The sequence below is a fragment of the Lepidochelys olivacea genome, assembly GCF_965140295.1.
Source record: "Lepidochelys olivacea isolate rLepOli2 genome assembly, chromosome: 4".
Classification (NCBI taxonomy): domain Eukaryota; kingdom Metazoa; phylum Chordata; order Testudines; family Cheloniidae; genus Lepidochelys; species Lepidochelys olivacea.
In genome coordinates this window covers 21,884,192-21,906,472 of record NC_140414.1, presented here as the reverse complement: position 1 = coordinate 21,906,472, position 22,281 = coordinate 21,884,192, and the positions used below count along the sequence as shown (strand labels likewise).

Below are 22,281 nucleotides of genomic sequence, written 5' to 3'. Positions count from 1 at the left end.
ACATACCATAGAAGTAAAAACCTGAAGTTAAAATGAATTTTGTGTTGGTGAGAAGTGCCATACTGACAGCCCTGGAGACTAAAATCCTCTTTAGCCACAGAAGAGTATAATTTTATCAAAAACTGGTGGCTAGGAAAAGCACATGATACAGGCATCACAATATACTTTGTATACTCCTGTGGCTGACTGCGTGCTGGCAGATATAACTGTAGTTTCCATATACTAGCTTCTGCCAACTATAATTAGTGTTTGACTCAGACCTTTGGCCATATGTATGGTGTGATCCTGCTGTCTTCACCTAGGCAGAACTCCATTTGATGTTACTGAATACTTTCATGAGTGAGGACCACAGGATCAGGCCCACAGTCTTTATGTATGCTTTTATGGTACTTGCCAGCATGGGCTTCTCTCCGTATTCTGTTGCACATGCATATGATGAATACACGCAAGTCCCAACTCAGCAAAGCATTTCTACGTGTTTATCTTTACACTCATTTATTTTAGCATGGAAGGTCTACCAGAATGTAGCCAGCCAGAGCAGTATGTAGACTGTAGACTCTAGAAGGGAGTTTTGTGGGAAGTTTGCATTTATTATCTGAGCAAAGATGTGTAAAAAGCACATGTAGGTAGAGAGCTTCTCGTTAATTTATGTGATTCACCCTCCTCAGCTGATGTGCAGGGGTTATTCTAGGCTGTGCGTGGAGCACATTGTGCACAGATGTGGATTAAAACTTTACTGTTTTTGTCAAATGACACATTTGTTTTCCTTCAACAAGTATGTGTGCACTTCCTAATACACCTGTTGGATTACAGCAGTTTTGTGGCACAGCTGCATTTTGTTGGAGAAGACGTTGACAATCCCTCATACACATTTTTGGGTGATGTACTTATTGGGAATCAGAATGTACTCCCAAAGGCCTGTTGATGGTGATGTACTCAAGCTGTCCTGATTAATAATGTGAGATGCCAGCATGGGATGGTAAATAAATATGAAATTGGAACTGGCCTAAAAGAACTTGGAACCCCAATTCGAAAAACTTTAGAGATTTTTATGCAAACTCAGGCTCACAAATTAGAGTAATCCTCTGTCGAATTTAACTTGTGTGACCTGAGGCTCATGCAGCAGACAATTCCAGCCAACACTGACCTCTGCAGTATTAATTTCCCAGGACAAAGCCTTTTGCTAGCAAGAACTGGCATTCAGCAGTTTCTTCAGCATATTTTTTCAGATGTGCTCTCCATCGCTATCAAGCAACATTTTGTTCCATCTCTTTGGGCCTGTCAGAAATACAGTTGTTCACACTAATGCCAAGGACGTTGGTCTGTGCTACGTAGTCAGTCTGTTTCTTTTTATGTGACGTATCCTTGTAGGGGCTGCTGACACCATTTTCAGCATGATATCAAGGCAGGGTCACATGACATGGTGTCAGAAACAGCATCAGTAGCTGTTGGGTTGTCTGGACTAGGGCTTCCAGTGTTGTCAGCACCTGTTCAGCTGATAAATACCATGTAATAATTCAGTCCACATGAAGAGTTGCATAGCTACACTAGACCAACGAAAGAGGGAAAGCCAAGGTGTGTGCTCAGCCAATGGCAGATGCTGGTGTGTTGTAGTTTATTTTACACTGGGGCTCAGCGCTAAGTACTATTGCATCATTGGACTGTCCAGACCAAATTCCGAATTGAGTTGTATACCACGCAGTCCCAGTGACCGCAGTGCTATCAGGGCAGAGTTTGGCTCCCATGTGAACAGTGTTCTTTAAGTCTTATGTAGGACCTGAGTCAGCCACCCTTACTCATGTTAAATAGCATGAGATAGACCTCATGAATAGACCTGTTGAAATAAATGGGCGTACTTCTGGGAGAGTACAATTCACCATGAGAAAGGGAAGCAGAACTGGGACCATAGAGAGGAAAGACGTGAGGTGAATGGCAGAACTCCCATTGAATTCAGTAGGGCCAGGATATCACGGATGGTCCTTGACCTGAGGAGTTTACAATCTAGGTTAGACAAGACATGATGGAAGACTTGTAAGAATGGTGTTATTTGCTTTATGCTGCTTGTGGAGGAATTATCTAAGTAATTATGAAGCGCAGTAGAAAGAACAGACAGGGTAGCTATTATAGATTAAATGTGCCTTTTCTAAAAGACAGAGGTGTGATGCAGCACATATGCTGAATTGAGAAGGGATGTTATATTTGTAATCATTCAGCCCAAACACAGACAGGCTGCAAGTTACAGACTGTAGGGAACGGATTAATTTCCGCCCCCCCCCCAAAAAACCCACCTTTTGTGTGTCTTAAATCATAAGAGAGGCCTGCAGAGCTCTATAATTCATTATTATGATTATTATTTATTTGTACAGCAGCAGGGCCTGGGGACCCCCACCAGCGATCCTAGCCCCATTATGGTAGGCACTGTACAAACACATAGACAGACACTCCCTGCCCTGAAGAATTTACAATCTGGTGGCTACAGCAACAGGTACAGAACTGGGGAGAGCCACAGAGTCCTGGATAATTCTGGGGGTACAGGAGTGGGGTGGGGGGGAAGGTGATGGTAGCATGAACTCCCTTGTTACAATGCCTGCTTTGGTACTGGAAGATAGATGGTGACTTGCTCCCTGCTGCTGCAGAAGTTACAATTTATGTTGCCAAAGATTTCACCAGTACCAACTGCAAAAAGAGGCCTGGAGGTGCCAGAGTGTCCTGTAAGGCCTGGTCATGAGACATACTGGATAAAACTGAGCTGATTGTACGAGAGCTATTTTTGCAATATGAAATCTGTTTCAGAAACTGGAACTTCAGTTGTTGTTTGTTTCTTGGCAAGCAGACATTAATGCCTGTGGACATGCTGCCACTCATTTCTGGCAAGCACTAAGTATGTGGTTTATAATCGGCATTCATACATAATCAGTTTCAAGTTGTTTCTATAGATGCTGAATGTAAAATATTTGGATCAAACAGATTGTGTTGCCTTACGTAACTTGTTCTCTTCCATCTATTTAACACAGAATCTCTTCCTTTGCAATTGCAACTGTCAATATGGATATCAGTTGCTGAATGCAAATTGAAATTTACATCTACATATTGTACTTCTGGAGTAAAGCTTCTAAACATAGAGAAACTTAATCAGTGGAACAAATTACGTGGCATTGGCATTCGGGGCGAGTGGCATTCCAATTCTTTTTTTCTTTGCCTGCCTTAAGGAAGGGTTTCATGCAGTCTGAAAATACTTTCCTAGCCAATCCTTCGCTCTTCCTCATTGTCATCTGTATTTGTTGCGTTCTGTGCATTCTGGGCCAAATGACCATCTCCTTACTAGGGCAAATGCCCATTGACTTCATTAGAAGTTTGCCCAAGTGAAAACTAAGAACCTGAGGCTATGGCCTTCTTAATGTAATCCTTTTATTTTTGCTACTACTGACTGTATTCAAAATATTACTTCTACCTACTTGCTTCTACAGCCCCGTCCCCCTAGTATCTGAGCACCTCACAGTCACTGGTGGATTTATCCTTTCGGTTTTCCAGTAAAACAGAGAAACAATGTTGTCCCCTTTTTTACAAATGAGGAACTGCAACCCATAAAGGTTAAATGACTTCCCTGAGGTCACGCATGAAGTCTGTGGTTAAGCCAGGAATTGAACTCAGCTCTTCTGAATCCCAGTCAATTGCTTTAACCACAAGAACATCCTACAAATGCTGAAAGAATGAACAGATTTTTTTTATTTAGTAAACAGACTTTGATTAATTATTGTAATCCTGTTTTAGCACCTTCTGGCTCATGAATGACCTCCTGTCAGTATTTATGAAGGTATATCATTCCATTGTGCTGCTTGCAGAAATCAAGTTGTGGATCTTGGTGGAGTTATTTTTTAATTTGTGTGTGCCTGGAAGCTAAGTACACGCAGACAAGCAAGCTGAGTAACCTTCAAAAAGTATGCCACTGTTGCCAGTGAACTGTTTTAGAGTTGGTACGTGGACTTTTGTTTGCAGTATAAGCTCCACCTGAAACAGTCCCCTTGGATCTGACTCTTTCTGAGTCACCAAAGCATAGCATAACTTGGGCATACCGTATTTGTTACCCCAGCACAGCTTTGCAATTTTAAATTTGTCTCTGCGCAATGTTTATGAGCTGAAATGATTTTTTTTTTGCGTGTTTTAAAATTTCAGGGTCACACTGTAGCCCTTTTGTACAATGTGACATACAGAATATCAAACCCTATGCATTTACCAATTGTCAATATGATTTTTAGCATCATTTATTGATTGAACAACCTTTGGTCTTGTTTTCTAATTATTCGCAGAAGCATAATCGAGAAAGGCCTTCAAAATTTACGGAGTGTAAAGCCGGCTGGTGATACATACATGCATGAAGGATTAAAACTAGTAAGTTTTAATACTCTTATAATTGAAATAAAAGTCTGTTCTCCTATGACTTGAATGCCCCTTTGAAGTAACAACAAAACAATACGCATTTAAAACATTTTGTATGCATTTTTTGTTACTGGATCTTACATCCAATAGTCTTTAAGGGCCACATCCCAAGGTCCTTACTCAAGCAAAGATTGTCCTGGTAGGAGAAAAAACCCATGTAGGGGCTTGGAAATCCTGTGAGGTTTGCCTTATGGAGGTTCGTTTGTATTGTTTCCGAGAGGCAAGAGGTGGACCTTAGTTTTCCCACATGGAATAAGTAACTAACACTGTATAACAGTTAAAGAAATTAGTATAGTAAATAACCACAAACAGCTTTATATTTTATTATTATTACAGAACATTAATAGAGCATCTAAAATTTTCATGTTTCAGAGTAACAGCCGTGTTAGTCTGTATTCGCAAAAAGAAAAGGAGTACTTGTGGCACCTTAGAGACTAACCAATTTATTTGATTATGAGCTTTCGTGAGCTACAGCTCACTTCATCGAATGCATACTGTGGAAACTGCAGAAGACATTATATACACAGAGACCATGAAAAAATACCTCCTCCCACCCCACTCTCCTGCTGGTAATAGCTTATCTAAAGTGATCATCAAGTTGGGCCATTTCCAGAACAAATCCAGGTTTTCTCACCCTCCGCAAACAAACAAACAAAATTTTCATGTTTGTTTACAAACATAGATAAAGACACAGGCCAAAAAGTTCCATAGGACTAGTGGTTTTAGCTCCCTTAATTTTTGGGTGTCCAATTTGCAGTGTTGTTAACTCTTGTAAATTTTATTGTGAGTCTTACAATATTTGATGTTTAATTTAAAGACCCAGGTCCTGGTGACCAGGGAATCTGTGAGAATCTAACATTTCATCAAAAAGAAAAAGTAAGTTTCTAGCCATCCTGGTTGTGGAGAAAAGTTTGACACTGTGACGTGAGTGCATCCTAAGAGTTGAAAAAATAGAAGACAAATAAAAAGAACCCCAAATTTGTTGTTTAAAAAAACCTTATTATTTTTAATCTGATTTCATTATATTTTGCGGGCTGTCTAATGATTTTTGAAGGTTTGGAGTTGGAAATATTGAAAGTGAGACCCCTTAAAGGAACATGATCATCAGAAATGGCACAGTATGAAAACCATACCGCTTTAAATGTGTGTCAGTTTGAGGAACCAAATACTGGGGCTCTTAAAGTCACTAGTAACTTTGGAAAATGTTGGTCATGCTCCTTCTCCTAAACAAATTACAATCCAAGGCCATGTCTAACTCCGGTTTAAATTAATGAAAGGATGATAGGTAGAGGGGAGACGGGATTGTTTTGAAGAGGTGAGTTTTAGGGATGGATTTGATCATTCAGTCTTATTTGGATTATTTCAAATGGCTGCATTCATTTAGTAGAAGCACCTTGGTTATAAGTTTGGGTATGACTGCAAACTGGATAATTATTGTTCATTTTCAGGCAAATCAACAAATTGAGGGTGCAGGAGGCTCAAAGTTCTCCAGTATAATAATTGCTTTGACAGATGGTAAATTGGACGGTCAGATCCCCTTGTATGCAGAAAAAGAGGTGAGTACTGAACTGCAACTGTCTGTTACATTCTGCTGTGTTTTTGTATGTGTGTGTAGCCTGGTGTGTAAACAGTGCATTTCTTTCTTCATTCTATTTTGGAACAGGCAAACAAGGCCAGAAGTTTAGGGGCTAGAGTTTACTGTGTTGGGGTCCTTGATTTTAAACAAGATCAAGTAAGTGCATTGTTGTTGTTATTACTAATTAATGGTATCTTACAAGTTTTTATAAGGCAGCCATCGCTGCGGTAGATGAATGTACTTTACTTATGCTGGAACACTGCAGTATGTTCTCCAGAGCAGGAAGTAGATACTTAGACATTTGCTTATTAATAGAAGTAAAAAGAATGAGTGGATGCCACCGTTCTATTACAGAAAAGATCTCTCAGAAATTAATTACACTTATTGATAGGCGCCTGAACCAGATCATTTAGGGAAACTTTCCATTCAAATGTTAACCAGCTTAGACCACAGCTTGCATGAGTACAGTGACTATAGATAAGCTTTGAGTTGACGGGGGACAATAGTCTTTGCTTTTGGAAAACAAAAGGACTATTGTTTTTTTTCCCATCAACTGAAGATTTATCTATAGGTCCTGTACTCATATAAGCTGATCATTTGCAGAGTTAGCACTACAGAGCGGATGGAAAGACTTGGACTTTAAATGGAAAAGTGTACAGAAGGAACCTTGTACAAAGGGTATGCAGAAAGACTTCGTAAAGTAAGAGGAAGCAAACGGGAAAGCAGAAAAGTTTGCACCACCTCTCTCTCTTTTTTTAGTTTTAGTGCCGATTTTTAATTCCACTCCAAGAAGAGAAGTAAAATGATTGTCTGAAACGGTCTGGATTTAGGGATCCTCTTTACTCTGGTTTTGTTTGAATTTGAGTGGTTACCATACAGTGGGATTAGCTGCATATCATTTTGCAGCAAGTGCTTCTGGTCAGAAAAAGCATAACTGCTCTCTTTAACTGTGGGCCAGAAGGTCCATGGGATCCGGGATTTTTATTCTCTTGCTAAATGATAGAGCCTGTTGGTTTTTAGACCTTTGTTTAGATTTTCAGGCTGAAAAATATTGTGCAACATGTTTGGTCTGCCAAGTTATTTGTGTTTGTTTTCCAAAGCTTGAAAAAATTGCTGATACAAAAGAACAAGTCTTCCCTGTCACTGGAGGATTCCAAGCGCTTAAAGGCATCATTAATTCTGTGAGTATTATTGAACACACGTTCTCAGAACTTTTGATGGATTTTCGAAGGAATTTCTTGATTTCTGTGGTGGCTTGGTTTTTGCCAGGAAGGCAATTACGTTATAATTAGCTAGGTTTAGTCTAAAGACCTGCAAGGAACTGATTGCCTCCTGAGAGGTGCCGAGAGCCCTCAATTTCCATTGATTTCATTGAGCCGAATTGGGCCCTAAATTAATAGTTCCCAATCACTGGTATCTGCAATATATTTACCCTTCTTACCTTACTGATGCATTTCCATACATTGTTGTTGCCTGCCATCCACTGAATTGCATGAGGTCTGGCTCAGTATAGAGTTAGCAAAATGCAAGTTTAGGTGAGTTTTCCTAATTCAAGGGGACGAGGTGGAAACTTTTACAGTTAAGGGCTTAGTCTGGTGAAGTGGCACAGCCAATCAAAATAGTTTGAGAACAACTGGTTTTAAAGTATTCCATAAGCTAGTTCTGGTACTAACCAGAAATTAGTAAGAATATGGAAGTATTCTGGAAGCATCACTTTGTTTTTCTTACAGGGGAAAAAAGGTGGCCAATCTTTTAGTTTGGTTTGTTACTCCTGCATTTATGCATTTCACCAAAGGGTCCTGTTAATGAGTGTGGGTGAACGAACTGATTTGCAGTGATTTATTTGAAAGGGATATGAAGGGATGAAACCAAGAGAAGTGGTTCATGATTTTGATGTGGTCAGTGGCGAGGCTATATTTTAGTTGGTTTGGTCAAGTAGGCATCTTCAGTTATATGGACCGTAACTTATGTGTTTGGTTTTAGAGAAAATTCTGTGTATTTTGGATAATTGTCAGAGCACCAGTGCCTCAAAAGATGATGTTTGTTATTGTTATTAATTATTTGTGTTGCGGTAATGTATAGGAGCTCTGGTCATGGACAAGGACTGCGTTGTGCTGGGTGCTGTACAAACCCAGAAAAAAAAGACTATCCCTGCCCCAAAGAGTTCACTATCGAAGTATAAGGCAAAAGACAGCAGATGGGTGCAGACAGACAGAGGAGTAGAAGGAAACAATGCGACTGTTGGTCAGCGGGATAGGCAGTAATCTCAAGCTGCTTTAAGCTCCTCCATATGTTGTTCGATACAGCTTTTATTCATAAAGGAAAATAGTTCAAACTGAATGTCAAATGTAAGGCTATAAATATACTAATGAATGAAGCTCTCTTCCCAAGACAGACCCCACTGCTGTCCCCTCCCCTGCCCTTTATTTTAACAAAGGACACTACTTATAACTAAGTTATGAAATCGTGAACTTGTCACTACTCTTCCATTGAATAATGTGTTTTTTCTCTAGAAGTTACTGGTATAGATTAAACTATTTTTTCCTCTCTTTGCTGACCATGTATTGTTTCAGAAGATTCTTCGTCCAGTCTAAAGAGATGCAATCAATCTGTTCAGGCTCTTACTTCATCTCCCTTAAAAGATAATAAATCCCTGTGGCAAACTGTTTGTCATTATTTTGAAGACTTTAAGGGACAGTTCCTCTGCTGATGTAAATCGGCGTAGCACAGTTAAAGTCAATGGAGTTAAACTGATTTACACCAACTGAGTATTGGGTCTTAATCGTTTAATGTTCTTGGAAACCCCATGACCTAATAATTTATAAAGTTTTTCAACTCTATATGGCAAGATTCAAACTCATACATACAAGGAGTGTCAGTTTGCACCTCCTGGTGCTAGCAGGGGCTGCTGTTCCCTTGTTAGAGGCCAAGTGGTGGTTCCACAATGCTCCTCTCTCAGATTTTGAAGGGTAGGGGAAGTATAGTTTCTCTTAGGCTTTCCTTAGGAGCCCAACTTGTGGAAGGTAAAATTAGGATGTGTAGAGTCATTGCATCCCCTAGCTGTTTTGGCCACCCACTTTAGCTGGTCAATGACCCCCACTTTTGAGGCTGCGTTTGTTGTCTGTCATACCCCTGGCTGAGATGGCTGAGAAGAGGGTCTGCGTACCTGCATTATTTCACCCCAAGAACTATCAGCCACCATGGACCCTGTGCCCTGGCAGAAACTGATGCACACTGGGGTGAATTTAATCTTTAATTTTTCAGGATGGGATTTCAAAGGCACTTAAGGAGTTCATCACCAAACTCCCATTGAAATTCAATTCCCGTTAGTGCTTGTGAAAATCCCATTCTTAAACAATGATGTAAAGAGTGCATCATCCCAGAAATACTGTGTGGGATTGACTGACTGACCTTTTTAAGGAAGATCTAGTCTAGATCATAAACACATGGACTATTCCTTATAAGCTGTAACTGAGTGCTTGAATAGCGTAGATTTTTATGTAACAGACAGCAGTTTCAACAAATGTTTCAGGGCTTAGCTAATTGCTTGTGTGTTTCCATGAAAAGCTTGTGTTGTGGCTATTCAGGTTGTATGGAAACACAAAAAAGGGCTCATTTCAGCTGTTTGTTGGGATAAACAAAAAAAAAAATCTGGTTGTTGATTTGGTGGTTTCCAGGAGTGTTTAGACTTTTAATTTTTGTTCTTAAGGTCCTGAAAATTTCTGGCTTGACAGCCACTGGCTCTAACTTCAAGGATTTAAATGCTTTGCGAAGCAATCTGAACAATCCATTTTCCCCCTGGAAAATGTTATCCCTGTGGAAGCTGGACAGTGGGGCACTATCAATGTCACTTGCTCATTTCTAGGGCAGTGATTGAAACGTCCATAAATTGATAATGGGTCTTTGGCTAACTTTTTCCACCACAGGGAAAGACTCCGGTAGTGGGGAAAGGCTCTGACAGAGAGAGGCAGTGGGGAAGGGAAAGGCTGCGGACAGCTGCCGGGACCTTTCTCTGCTATCTTCCCCAGTGCCAGAGCCTTTCGCTGAAGCATGTAGCCTCCCACTGCTGTGTGGACACCACCTGCCTTTCACTGTGGTGTGTGGCTCCGTATACTCACCATGCTGCCACCAGTGATGTGCAACACAACACAGACATGACCTAAGAAAAAGTCTCGCCCAAATCTTGAAGTTCTTTATTAGTTTTTACTTGCTCCAATTTCCAATGAAGTCAGTAAGGATTTACCCACCTGTGTATTGTGCCACATTTCTTTCAAATAATATCCCCATATACTGTATTTGAACAATTTATTTTATTTATGCATACTTCTGTGTGGTGGTAACTCACATGAAGTTCTGTAAGCTTTTCTGGCATTGTTAATATCCAGCTTTACAAAGTATCAAATGAACAGAGTTGTCAGAGTAAATAAATCTACGCAGAAAGTCTTGTAGCTTGAAAGAAAAATGCTGAAGGCAAGTTGGTTACCCTATCAGGAATGGTTTACTGATTTAGTTTGGCTGATAATTATATGGAAGTATGGCTTCATGAGCAAATGGAATAAATAAAGTGGCAATGTGAGATTTAAGAGTTTAGGAGTGCACAGTTGCTTTCACAGTGTGGTATTTTGGGACCATATAAGGAGCTCAAATCTTTTCTAATATGGATGGGATTTAATTACGATATTTCTTCTCCATTAAAGCACCATTCAGGAATGGCCATTTAGAGTGTGATAACCACATCAGTGTTCTAGGGACCAGTGTTGCAAGCTGCTTAGCACCTCTTCTGAGGCGCTGACCATCTTGAACGCCTGTGGTCTTCCTGGGGAGTTGAAGGATGGTGAGCGTGTTTCAAGGAGATGGCTAGTACATTGGAGGATCCATGTCCTGATTCAGGAAGCATTTAACTTAGAACACTTCAGTGGGACTTCAGTATGTGCTTGAGAAGTAGTCCAGGTCCTAAAAAAAAAAAAAACCCAAGCAAAGCTCTGTAGGAGATCATGGTGCCCAGTTTCCATTAAAATGAATCGGAATTGAGTATCCAGATCCCTTAGATGCAACTTTGAAAAATCTCAACCACAAGTACAACTGTTCTTCATGAAGTCGCATAAGAATCAAGCTTGTTCTAAAAAAAAAAAAATTGTATTTCAAACATTCCTATTTATACACATCTGGAAATTTTACAGCTTTAGCTCTATTTTCTTAATGGGTTCAATTGATTCTGAAATGAACATTGTTGTGGAAGCAGTCTACTGAGAAGAAGCAGCAGGCTCTAGTGATTAAAGCACAGAGCTGGGAGCCAGATGCGCCCTACATTTCAATCTCTCTCCCTCCCTCCCTCCCCCCCAAAGCCTAGTATTTCCAAAGAAGATCTTGTGCTGGAGCGCCACAGGGTTGGGGTTCTGCAGGCTTATGGGGCAAGTAGGGGAACAGGCGCTCCCTGAGATGTCCTCCCTGGCTGAGCCTCTGTTAGTTTAGTAGATAATCCAATTGTAAATCAAATCTGTTTGAAAACGGAATTCACTTTGCTCGGACCATCTTCCCTGCTGCCAGTGTACTTACTGGGGACTCCACTCCACTGCTGTATTGTTCTCCCAGAGGGGGATAGGTGACAAGGATCTCAAAGGAAGGGGGCCAGCAAGGAGGCAGCAGTCCTTGGACATCTTGGCCTGCATGGGAGTGGGTCTCTCCCTGCTTGTTGTTCCTCGGGGCCCACATGATTGGGAGGCTGCACCCCAAACCTTAGACCAATCTGACCTTGTCTAGATTTTTCTCCGGCTTGCAGAAAGGCTCACGTTTTGAGTTTCGCCTGCGTTTGTGGAATGTTCCATTACGTACACTGTGCACAGTTGAGCATGTGGTCTTGAGATCTAAATTGCTTGAATAAACCTGGTTCTGAAAAACAAAATAAACAAAAGGGTCCTGATTCTATCTTCACATGTGCATGCAGAACTCCCACTGATTTGGGTGCAGTGAGTGGAAGTTGCATGGCTCTTTCTGAGAGCAGAATTGAAACAGAGTACGCTTTTAAAAGTGACATTCTTTTTAAAATATGGATTTCTCTTTAGTAACTTCACTAAAGTATGTGACCAACTATAATTAGACATCACTTATCTTTCATATTATGAGTTAACAGTGCATAATGTGGGAAGTAAAATATTCTCTCATGTTTAAAACAACCCCAAACGCTTATCAGATAAGGTGACAGGAACTTGATGCTTAACAGACACTACAAGGGAAACAGCTTAAAAAACCCCCTCTATCTGAAAATTTTTCTGCTGTAACAGGTTGTACCTAAGATTATTATAACTGAAGGAGATTAGAGAGAGAAATATTTGTCTCTGTTGTTTTAATTGATTATTTTGTGTATAGTCAATTTTACTGTTTCCCCTGTAGGGTAAGTTCGGGGCTTTCATACAGGAAGAAGGGAGAGAAAAACATAGTTTGAAAAACAGTCCAACATGATTGTCAAACCATATGAATTATTTATAAACAACTTTTAACTGAATCTTTTAAAACTGAATAGATTCTAAATGGACCGTATCCATTTAGCATGGGATGAAACCCACCCCATTAAGAGAAAATTGTAGCTTTCTCAGAAAACCCAAAAATTAGGCTTGAAATGCAAAATTAAGATGACAATTTATATATATATGTAATAGTCTGTCTATATACTGCTCTAGCGGAGCTGTGCCTTGAGTCTTGCAGTCAGTTCTGCACACCGCACTACTGAAATGATATTGACAAATTGTTCAGCAAAGAGCAACAAACATGATTGGGAGTGGGAGAGCCTGGAGGGATTGATTGATGGAGTGTTGCTAATAGAGTGAAATAATGTGGGCCGGATTCTCATGCCCTTACTCTCACTGGGTGGTATTTTACTCTGCCAGTGGTCCCTCTGAAATTAGTGGGGCTGTTTGTTGGGTAGTAGGTAACTCTATATGCACCATGCTATCAGCATCTGGTCCTGTTGGCACTTCTTGACTAAGGGCTTGTCTACACTGGCACTTTACAGCGCTGCAGCTTTCTCACTCAGGGGTGTGAACCCGCTCCCCCCCCCCCAAGTGCAGCAAGTTTCAACGGTGCAAAGCACCAGTGCACCAGCGCTGGGAGCTACACCCCTCGTGGAGGTGGGTTTTTTTTTGTTTTTTGGTTTTTTTTTTGGATGGTTGAATAAAATACCATTAGTGCTGGGTTTTTGTTTGTTTTTTAATCGGTAACAATGGAAAAAGGCACAAGAACAGATCTTATGCCTGGACTGGTAAAATTGCCATGCAATTTTCAAGGCTCATATATACCAATACACACACAATACTGTATTTAAAGCATCTTTATTATAAGTTCAAAGGTATTAATGCTCCCTGAGGCAGAGATCTGGTTTGCCAACTTTCTTTTTGGAGCAAAATTTTATAGGCAAGTTATAATCTTGTGAAAAACTGGGTTCATAATGGACATGCTGACAGCCCTTAGCTAAAGTGGTGTTAGGAGGCACTGCTATAAAAGCTGATGGCTTAATTATAGAAGTTCTTTCTGGTACAACTCTCATTTATTATGGGGATAAAGCCTGATCTGACTGCAATGACCAGTCAATAAAACCCCCCTCTATAATTCACATTCACTTGAATAGCAGAAAAGGATATCTAATTAATGCTTTCAGTCAAACTCTTCCTCATCTTATATCAATCAATGGTTGTGTAAGAATACATTTCTACCATTAAGTTATAACCTAGATTAGTGAGAGGATCTGAAGGAAAACAGCTGTGTAAAATACTGCTTATGCAGCCAAATTATATAACACCTCTTAACATGTGCCTTGAACACTTCTTTCCTTACACATATCCACCGTTGTTATTTTAATTATTACGGTAGAACCTAGAAGTCCCAGTCCAGATCGGGGCCCCCATTGGCACGGTATTGAACTCTCGGGGAGAGTTCCTGTTCCAAAGAGTTCACAGTCTAGATAGACAAGATAGAGAGAGGCTGGGAGGAGAAACAGAGGCGCAGAGAGGTGGAGTTAGTGCTCAAAGATAGACCTCATCAGTGGCAGAGATAGAAATAGAACTCAGGTCTCCTGACTCCCAGTTCTTAAGTCTTGTGTGCCATGGAGACATTTACCATTTAAAGAACACCTCTCACCCCAAGAGCACTTGTGAAACACCTCACCTTTGTGCACAAAAGTGCTCCCACGAGTTCCAAGGACCATTTTGACCAGACTTGCTTTTAGCTGGACTAAGAACTGTTTCCATCTAATCTGAATTGTTTTGTTGCCAAAGTAATTGTAGATTAGTGAATTTCCACTGTTGTCCCACAATCACGTTGCCAGATCTGCCCAGAATCAGCTGACGTGGGGGGATGTGCTATGATCTATAGGATGGGTAGCCTGTGAACATCTCAGGTGAAAATGAATGGTTCAGCATAGTCTTGATGGAAACACAAGTAGTTTTAAACTGAATCCGTGTGGCTAGTGTGACTGCATTGAACCATTTGTATACACACGGTTTCTAATCCAACTGGTTCAGTTATATGCAGTTCAGTTCTGTAATACAGACACTGTAATTAGAGACAAGGTTGTTTCAAAGTAGTTGTCACTTGTGACCAAAGCCATCTCACCCCCATACAGGTGAAAAGCTAGTGCCCTTACTAACTTGTCCACCTAGCTCCTGACTTCAGAATTTATTTAAATAATTGCCCTGTTTTTCTAGTTGCAGAGAAGGAGAAAGCACAAGTTTTGAAAGAGGTCAGTGAAGTGCATGCCATTAAGGATAGCCTTGACGTTTCATAGCCCTGAAACATTTTTCAAGAGCAAAATCAACTTAAAGAAACAGCTGATTACCAATTACGAATCTTCCTAATTGGAACATTTCCTGTAGAAGGAAAATATGCTTGGTTTCTGTACTGGGAAGCCAGGAAGCGAGCAATTAAATGTTTAAACTTTAAGGGGCAGGGTGAAGAAAGAAAAGCAACAAGTTGTCATTAAAAAAATTATTTCGATTAGATCAGTCTCTTCCTTAATCCACATGGATGGTCTAATACTCTTGCTGCACTTGGTGCAAGCTTTAGAACTAACATTGTGCTATGTTTTTCCATGTGATTGAGATGACGAGAAGATAGTTTTGGGAATTACTGCATGTAGTTGTTAAAGAGACTCAATGGCCTGGAATAGAATTCTTTCTGCGCTACTCTTCAGACTTGTACAGCCCTTAGTTTTACATTCTCTGACATATTACAAATCATATAATGTTCTCATGTAGAACAGTGAGCTTGATAAGCCAGTACCATAACTGACAAGCTTCCAGTTTTTTTTGTGTGTATGCCCGTTGTGTGCCTTATGATTTGGATTTGACTTGTCAGATATCCCTAAACTGTTATCAGTTACATTACATAACTGATGCTGTAAACTGTTTTCACAAAATGAAGCATTCAGAAGTCCATCTGAAGTATAGTTAGAGTTTCCTTAGTGATGAGTTGTTTTTTAAGGTTAGACTTTCCTTAAGAATGTTTTTTTAAGTTCCCTTCTGCTATTGAAGCTAAGAATTTGTCATGGCCTTTGTAATAAGTAATGTTTCATAAGTAAGGTTGTTTTTTTAATTTGGAGGAAAAGACTGATTCTGTTAAAATATGCATCCCTTATGACCTGCAGTTTTGTAATCTATATCTACTCTACTAAGTAATTGCAAAATGAGGCATTGCTTAGACACTGTATAATTAGAATAACCTGACTAATATTATGATATTACATCACTGGTTGTTTTATGCAGTCCACTCGTCCCAGGTATTTTCATTTTTTTTCTTTTAGGTGGGGGAGGGGAAGGCAGCCTTCTCCCCCACCTTTTTAAACTTCCTCTTGGTTTACACGCTACACTAACGTAACCTCAGGAAATAGCTGTAATTGTATTGAGTATTTGGTGCCCTTTGAGAGTACAGATGTTTGGCAGAAGATAAAAAGTAGGTCCCACAGTGTTTGTGATTTCTGCTGTTGCTTTTCTACGGCTTCACTTGAGTGCAATGTCAAAATGGTGTTTCACCATGAATACACTTGATAAGTTTCAAATTAATTTGGATTGAGCGTCTAACATTTAGTGTCGTGTGGCCATGTTGCCTGATTGCTTTCCACACCATATTTGCACAGTAGGTAATAAGTGGCAAAGACACATCCTGGGGCAAAAATGGGAGATGCTGGGGCTTGTTTTAGCACTCTGCTGACATCTGAGCACTGACTATCCCACAGAAGTTATACAGAATTTCACCTTGCACGGGCTGCAGTGTTTGGTCTGGCTCACTCATTTTTAAAAGGGAGCTAAATTCAAAGTGGTAGGCTCTTGGCTTTGCAAAATGCTACACTGAAGAACCAAGTCAGATCTTTTGTTTTCAAGTGATTAACAATTATTTGGAGTGGGGAAGAGTGCAGTCTGGCCAGAAACAAGATCTGCTGTAAAACTTAAGGCACATACTTACACTTACAGGTCCTACGTGTGGATGTGTACGGTGGACCATGGTAAATTAGGTCATGTACGCCACAGTACTCATTTACTCTTATGATCTACAATGAATTTTTATCTTTGAAGCCAAATTTGGCCATGGCAAGAGAGGGTATAAGTCCCATTAAAGTCGAGAAAGCAAAGTAATTTAGAATTAAATGTTTATCTTCCCTTTGGAACTCTAGGGATAAATTTAGAGGTGCACCCGCTTATATCAGGGCTGAATTCAACAGTAGGGCCCTGATCCTGTGAAGATGTATTCACTTACTTAACTTTACACATCGTGAGTAGTCCCACCAAAGTCAATATGTAAAAGCCCATAAGTCTCTGTAGATTCAGGGCCAAAGTCTCCATAGGTGAAAGGTTAGTATATTAACCCATTGCTGTGTGTTGCACCTCTTCCCCCTTATATTTAATTCTCTATTCTTTTCCCCACCTTACAGTTGTGAAAATATTATTTCAACTAAGCTGAAAAAAGTCTGCCAGTGAGGCGTTCTGTGACTCATGTGAAAACCACATGGAGACCTGGGTTAAACACAGTCCCAGTTTAACCAGTCAGTGAAAATGAGGCTGAACCATTTTAGAACCTGGATTAAGCACGTTTGTAAACTTGGTTCTAACATGGTTTGGCTCAATCCAGTCTGGCTTGTCCGACGCTGTGAGAGAAAACAGTGTAGCTGGAAATGAATTTAACCCACGCTAATTTTGTATAGTTGGGATGAAGCTCCGAGGATTTGAATTTAACAGCCTTACTATTGCCTGATGTTTCAGCGTGGGATAAGATGCTAAGAGAGATTTGCAGCCGTTTAAACATTACATTTTTGGATTGCGGGGCAGGTTCTTGGACAGCGCGGTGGCTTTGTGCTGCAGGCAGGTGATTGAAACAATGTAACAAGCCATAGGAGGGTCACCCTCAACTAGTAGGGATGCTCCAGTGTTGTAGAATCAAGACAATGACTCCTAGGCCAACCTCCTCTGCTGACAGCGTAGGGGGCGTGGCTGGAGGGAAGGAGGTGTGCTAAGCCTACTCTGGCTCCCCTTTCAGTCTGCTGGGAGCTGATGTAGCTTAAAGCAGCCTCCAGGCTGCTTTGACTTATGCCCGGCACCCAGTGATTGCAGCGAACTGCAAAGGCTCCCTTTTGTACCACCTTTGCACCACTCCCCTTGCCTTGGCTGTTGGCAGGTTGGATCCTGGCCCCTTCCCCGCCTATGTTTTATTCTCCTTTATGGATATTTTCTCTGTAATATGTGCGATGTACCCTGAAACATGTTATCACGGAATCAGTCAACAAAGCCATCATTGTATGGATGAATGGTTTGTACAATGTGGGCTCGGGACGGGAAGCTATGAAGAGGGTTCCAGTTTAAATTCTAAATGTCTTGGCTTCTGTGCATATGCCATACTACGGACGTGACCAAAGCACTTCTCATAGTTTAATTTGGTTTGTATTTTGTCATGGTTCATAGCGCTGCTTTTGGTATGGACCCACTAATACTCAGCTGTGTTTTGCTCACTGTTCGTATACATAGCATTCCTACAGAACACCATGACCTCTGCTTTAGTGGGTTGACATTTTCTTATATTGGTCACTCTTGGGAATAGTGTACACGGGTAAACTGGCACTTACCGTATTCCTTGTGCTTTTTTTGGGGGGCTCAGAATTGTGCTTTTGCAGGGAACGAACACAAGACTGGCTTAGAGGGCGTGGTAGGCAGCACTCCAGGGTCCCTAAACTGCAAGTGCAGTGAACAGGAGTTAATCGTTCCGTGAATATGTTTTTGCACACGGATTGCTGGGCATGACTTTAGTGAAAGTTACTATGCTGCAATGTCAACATAACTTTCACATGCATATTTAGGTTATTTGTAACGAGTGGTCATTTTTTTTCTTTCAAAAATTGATTGTGAATGTACAGCAAGAATATAATTGTACTTAAGATGCATTAGTTATGTTGTTTTCCACACAGTTTCGCCTATCAAGCTGTTGGCTTCCTTTGAAAACAGTAATGGCCAGTCTCCTTGGGGAGCAGCTTCCATTTTCCAATGAGCAATAATGAAGACAAATGGAGGTGTAGATTAGAAATAAATCTGCAGTGAATAACACCCACCCACCAGGAATCTTGAAAAGCTTGCATTGTTCAAAATATTGATGTGCTGAGTGTGACTAAAATCTCTCCGAGCTCTTCCTCCAATAATCTGTGGTATGCTAATCTCTTAATTTAGGGAAACAAATCTCTTGTGTGCCCGTCCCATTTATTGTTTTCAAAACATTAAATAGACTTGAAAATTGATACGGTTGCTCTGAAAAGAATCCAGCTGTGTTTGATGACCTGCCCAGAATCCTGAACTCAATGTGTAGTTTTATGGAAGGAACAGATGCCAGGAGAGTTATGATTTATGGTGCTAGCGGCTGCCAAAACTTTTGAACTGCAGACTGGGGCTAAGCAAAATCAAATGATGCCGTGAAATGAATTGACACTTAACATATTTTGTTAATTGTCAATGTACAGTTATGTCGATCACAAGTTGTTGCTAATGTACTGTTTTCTTAAGGGCCCCTGAACATGAAATGTGTTGAAACAGTGACAGGAAAAGATATTTTTAGCAGGGTGTGTAATACCATGCAGTACAATCACATTATGTAGTACCTTTCATAAGAATTTGTACCTGAAATACCTCACAGCTTTACTGCAAACTATCTAGTTGCTCTGTTACATGTATAACGGCAGCAGAGGGAGAGCACGTTAAGAGGAACTAGCAAAGGGGAAAATAGTTGTGTTTAGCTAGGATCTGAAAAGAGAGAAGCCTCGGTTCTCATATCACTTACCCCAATATACATTGATGTCAGTGCAATTATTCGTGATTTACGCTGGTCTGAGGGGAAGCGAATGTAGCAGCTTGTTGCAGACAACAGGGGATCCAGAGGAGAAGGTGCTTGCCCAAGCAGTGTCAAGGCTGTGACAAGACTGAAATGAGGCAAGTGTAGCACAAAGAGGTGGCTGAGAGGGGAGTTCCTAAAGGCTAGAAGCAATGGTGATCTCTATTTTACTTGGGCTGCCTTTTCATAATTCGTCAGTTCAGCTTCTGTTTTTATGCAACTGCTAATATGATTATTGGTGTAGGTGTTTTCCCCCACCCCCAGCTGAAATATTTTTAACCAAACATGATACTGTTTTTAATTTACTCAGCTTTAGGCTCCTCTGGGTTCAGTGTACAGGGTCAAGAACTGACTGTGTTTCTGTCAAATGCCTCTGATTGAATTAAATCCTATATGAATGAAGTAGAATGGCTAACCACTATGCTGCTTTATAAAGTGTACAGTGAGGTAAACATGAGGCTGCAGAACAGGAAGGGTTAGAGCAGAAATTGTGTAGAGCTACACACTGCAGACATCCAGTCTAACTATTGTACTTATAAACCTCTTATTTGGAAACCAGTTCAGTAGAAAGGAATTGCCCCCAAATTCAAGGCCTGACATAGCTGTTGGGCTTTTTTCAGAGGCTTTAAATAATGTCTAGTTGTGAACTTGCACGGAGCTTCAGATATCCCTGAAGCAGCTGAACCACTCCTGCACATAACCCTCCTCTGTCTTGGCTGCAGCTGAAATTACTTGAGAAAGAGACGTGATAAATTACGGACTGTGGAACTTTCAACTTATCAACTTTCCAGAACAGAAAAAGTTTCTTAAAAAGAGAGAAAAAACTAAGCAGTTGGTCACAGTCCAAAAAAGTCTGATTACCAAAAACCTATGTATTAACGAGTTAGTAAACCCAGATCAGACAAGCTTGTAATAACATTAGATAGATTATTCTACGTAGTGGCCATACAAGGGACAGTGTTTCTTAAAATTGAGCGCATCCGAAGTACTGCACTTCTATGACAGAATTGGGTGTGCACCTTAGTCTTGGCATATGACTTTAAAACCCTGAGCCAGCAAGGCACCGGAGCATGTGCTTGACTTTAAACCAGTGTGTATTCCCAGTGAAGTCAGTGGGACTGTTTACACGCTAAAAGTTAAGTATGTGGTTAAGTGTTCTGCTAGACCAGGACCTAAACTCCCAACCTCCTGGCGGAGAGGCAAAATTGGACTGAACCATAATAGCACAACTGAGGCCTGGTCTACAGTAGCAAATTAGGTCACTATAACTATGTCTCAGAGGGATGCAGGTAAACCAACCTAACCCACGGAGCAGACAGTGCTAGGTCGATAGGAGAATTCCCATCATTCAGTCCTGATGTAATGTTATTAAGTCAGTGGAGTTACAGCAGAGATGAGTTGGTGCTCATGTGCCCATGGGTTATCTTGCATATCTTTGATAAACTGTATGGACTCAGAAGTGCTTAGCCCCTTATTACTAATAAACACTTCTGACTGTGAAAACTATTTTGTAGATTATCCATTCACTTAATGGCCATATGTGACTTCATGAAAGTTCCAGCTTTGTTGCCTCGAACTGTCTCTTGAGATCTCTGCAGTGTCTCTCTCTTGACGCTGAACATGTGATGTATTGATGCTGTTTGCTTTTAAGATCGCAGTGATAACTCTGTTCTTTAAAATGACAGGTTTCAGAGTAGCAGCTGTGTTAGTCTGCTAATATTTAAAATTCTTTAAAATGCATCCTTTGGCTGCTGGAAAGGACAAGGAATTTGCTGTTCACCTGCTCAGCCAAATAAATTGTGTGTGTTTGGGAGAAGGGCAGGGGATGTTCCTACTACTCCCAGCTTCCTGGCTTCTGCCAGATGTGTCTCTGGGTCGGGTTCTCAGATACACAACCTCTCTTTCATGGTTTGGGTTCTTTTCTCCCATGAATAGTTCCTGTTGCTGATTGTGCTTTTGCTCAGAGTGACACTGATGTGATTCTTTGTTCTGACTTACAACTCTGAATAGCCGTGTGAAACTGATCACATCCTTGTGGATCTCACTCTGCTTCTTTTTTTGTGAGATTGAAGGAGGAGCAGCGGAAGTGCTTGTTGTTATAGTTTGCAGATTCAGGAAGACTCCCTTCATTGACTGACATTGGAAGGTTGTCTTCCCGCCATCGAGGGTAGAAATGTAATAGTTTTCAACAATGAAGATTTAATTCTGCAGAAGTAGATGGTTTTAACTGCTCACTTGTCATGGCACGTTTATTGCTCGCTGCTGGTGAATGGGAGAGTGAATGTTTAAAGCCCTGACCATTTTCATGGAGGACCCAATTCTCATGATAACTAAGGGCATGGTTTCTAAAGCGCGCTAATTGGTCCATGCAGACCCTACTGGTGTGCACTAAAGGTTCCTTAGTGCGCTTTAATGTAGTACTGTTGCAAACAGCACTATGTTAAAGCACACCAGCAGGGTCTCCACAGGCCAGTTAAAGCACAATATGTTAGTGCGCTTTAGAAATCACACCCTTTTAGAGCATATCACACCCCCTGCATGTAGATAATCCCTACGGCTGCTTAAAGTGGGCGTAAACTACATTTACCCTCACTTTAAAACCCCTTCACATTTACAGAATGGTGCAACACATCTAAATGAGGATCAGGCCCTTTAATTGTCTTGTTGCCCTGCAAAATCCGACTGCTGATCAGACCTGGTGATGTATTTCCTATCTTCAACCAGTGAATGCATGTTATGTCCCCACAAGTGGTGGTGGTTATATTGAGGCAGCATCCAAAGACTCCAGTGAGAATCAAGGCCCTAGTGTGTGATAATCTGTCTGGACATGCATAGGGTAGCATGATCTCTGCACTCAAGAACTTACAGTTTAAAAAGAGATAGGGGGGGGCAGAGTGATCAGAGGGGTGATGGGCACA

At 40.8% G+C, this 22,281-nt stretch overlaps 1 protein-coding gene across 3 annotated transcripts in view; it reads left to right on the top strand.

The window, feature by feature from the left end:
- The window catches only part of ANTXR2 (ANTXR cell adhesion molecule 2), a 173,594-nt gene that overhangs the window by 8,758 nt on the left and 142,555 nt on the right, over positions 1-22,281 (top strand). For all 3 annotated transcript variants that reach the window (XM_084627183.1, XM_084627184.1, XM_084627182.1), the window contains 4 exons: positions 4,308-4,389; positions 5,886-5,993; positions 6,101-6,169; positions 7,114-7,194. In XM_084627183.1, the coding sequence (XP_084483309.1) occupies positions 4,308-4,389; positions 5,886-5,993; positions 6,101-6,169; positions 7,114-7,194 (340 nt within the window). The remainder of the gene's footprint in view (positions 1-4,307; positions 4,390-5,885; positions 5,994-6,100; positions 6,170-7,113; positions 7,195-22,281) is intronic.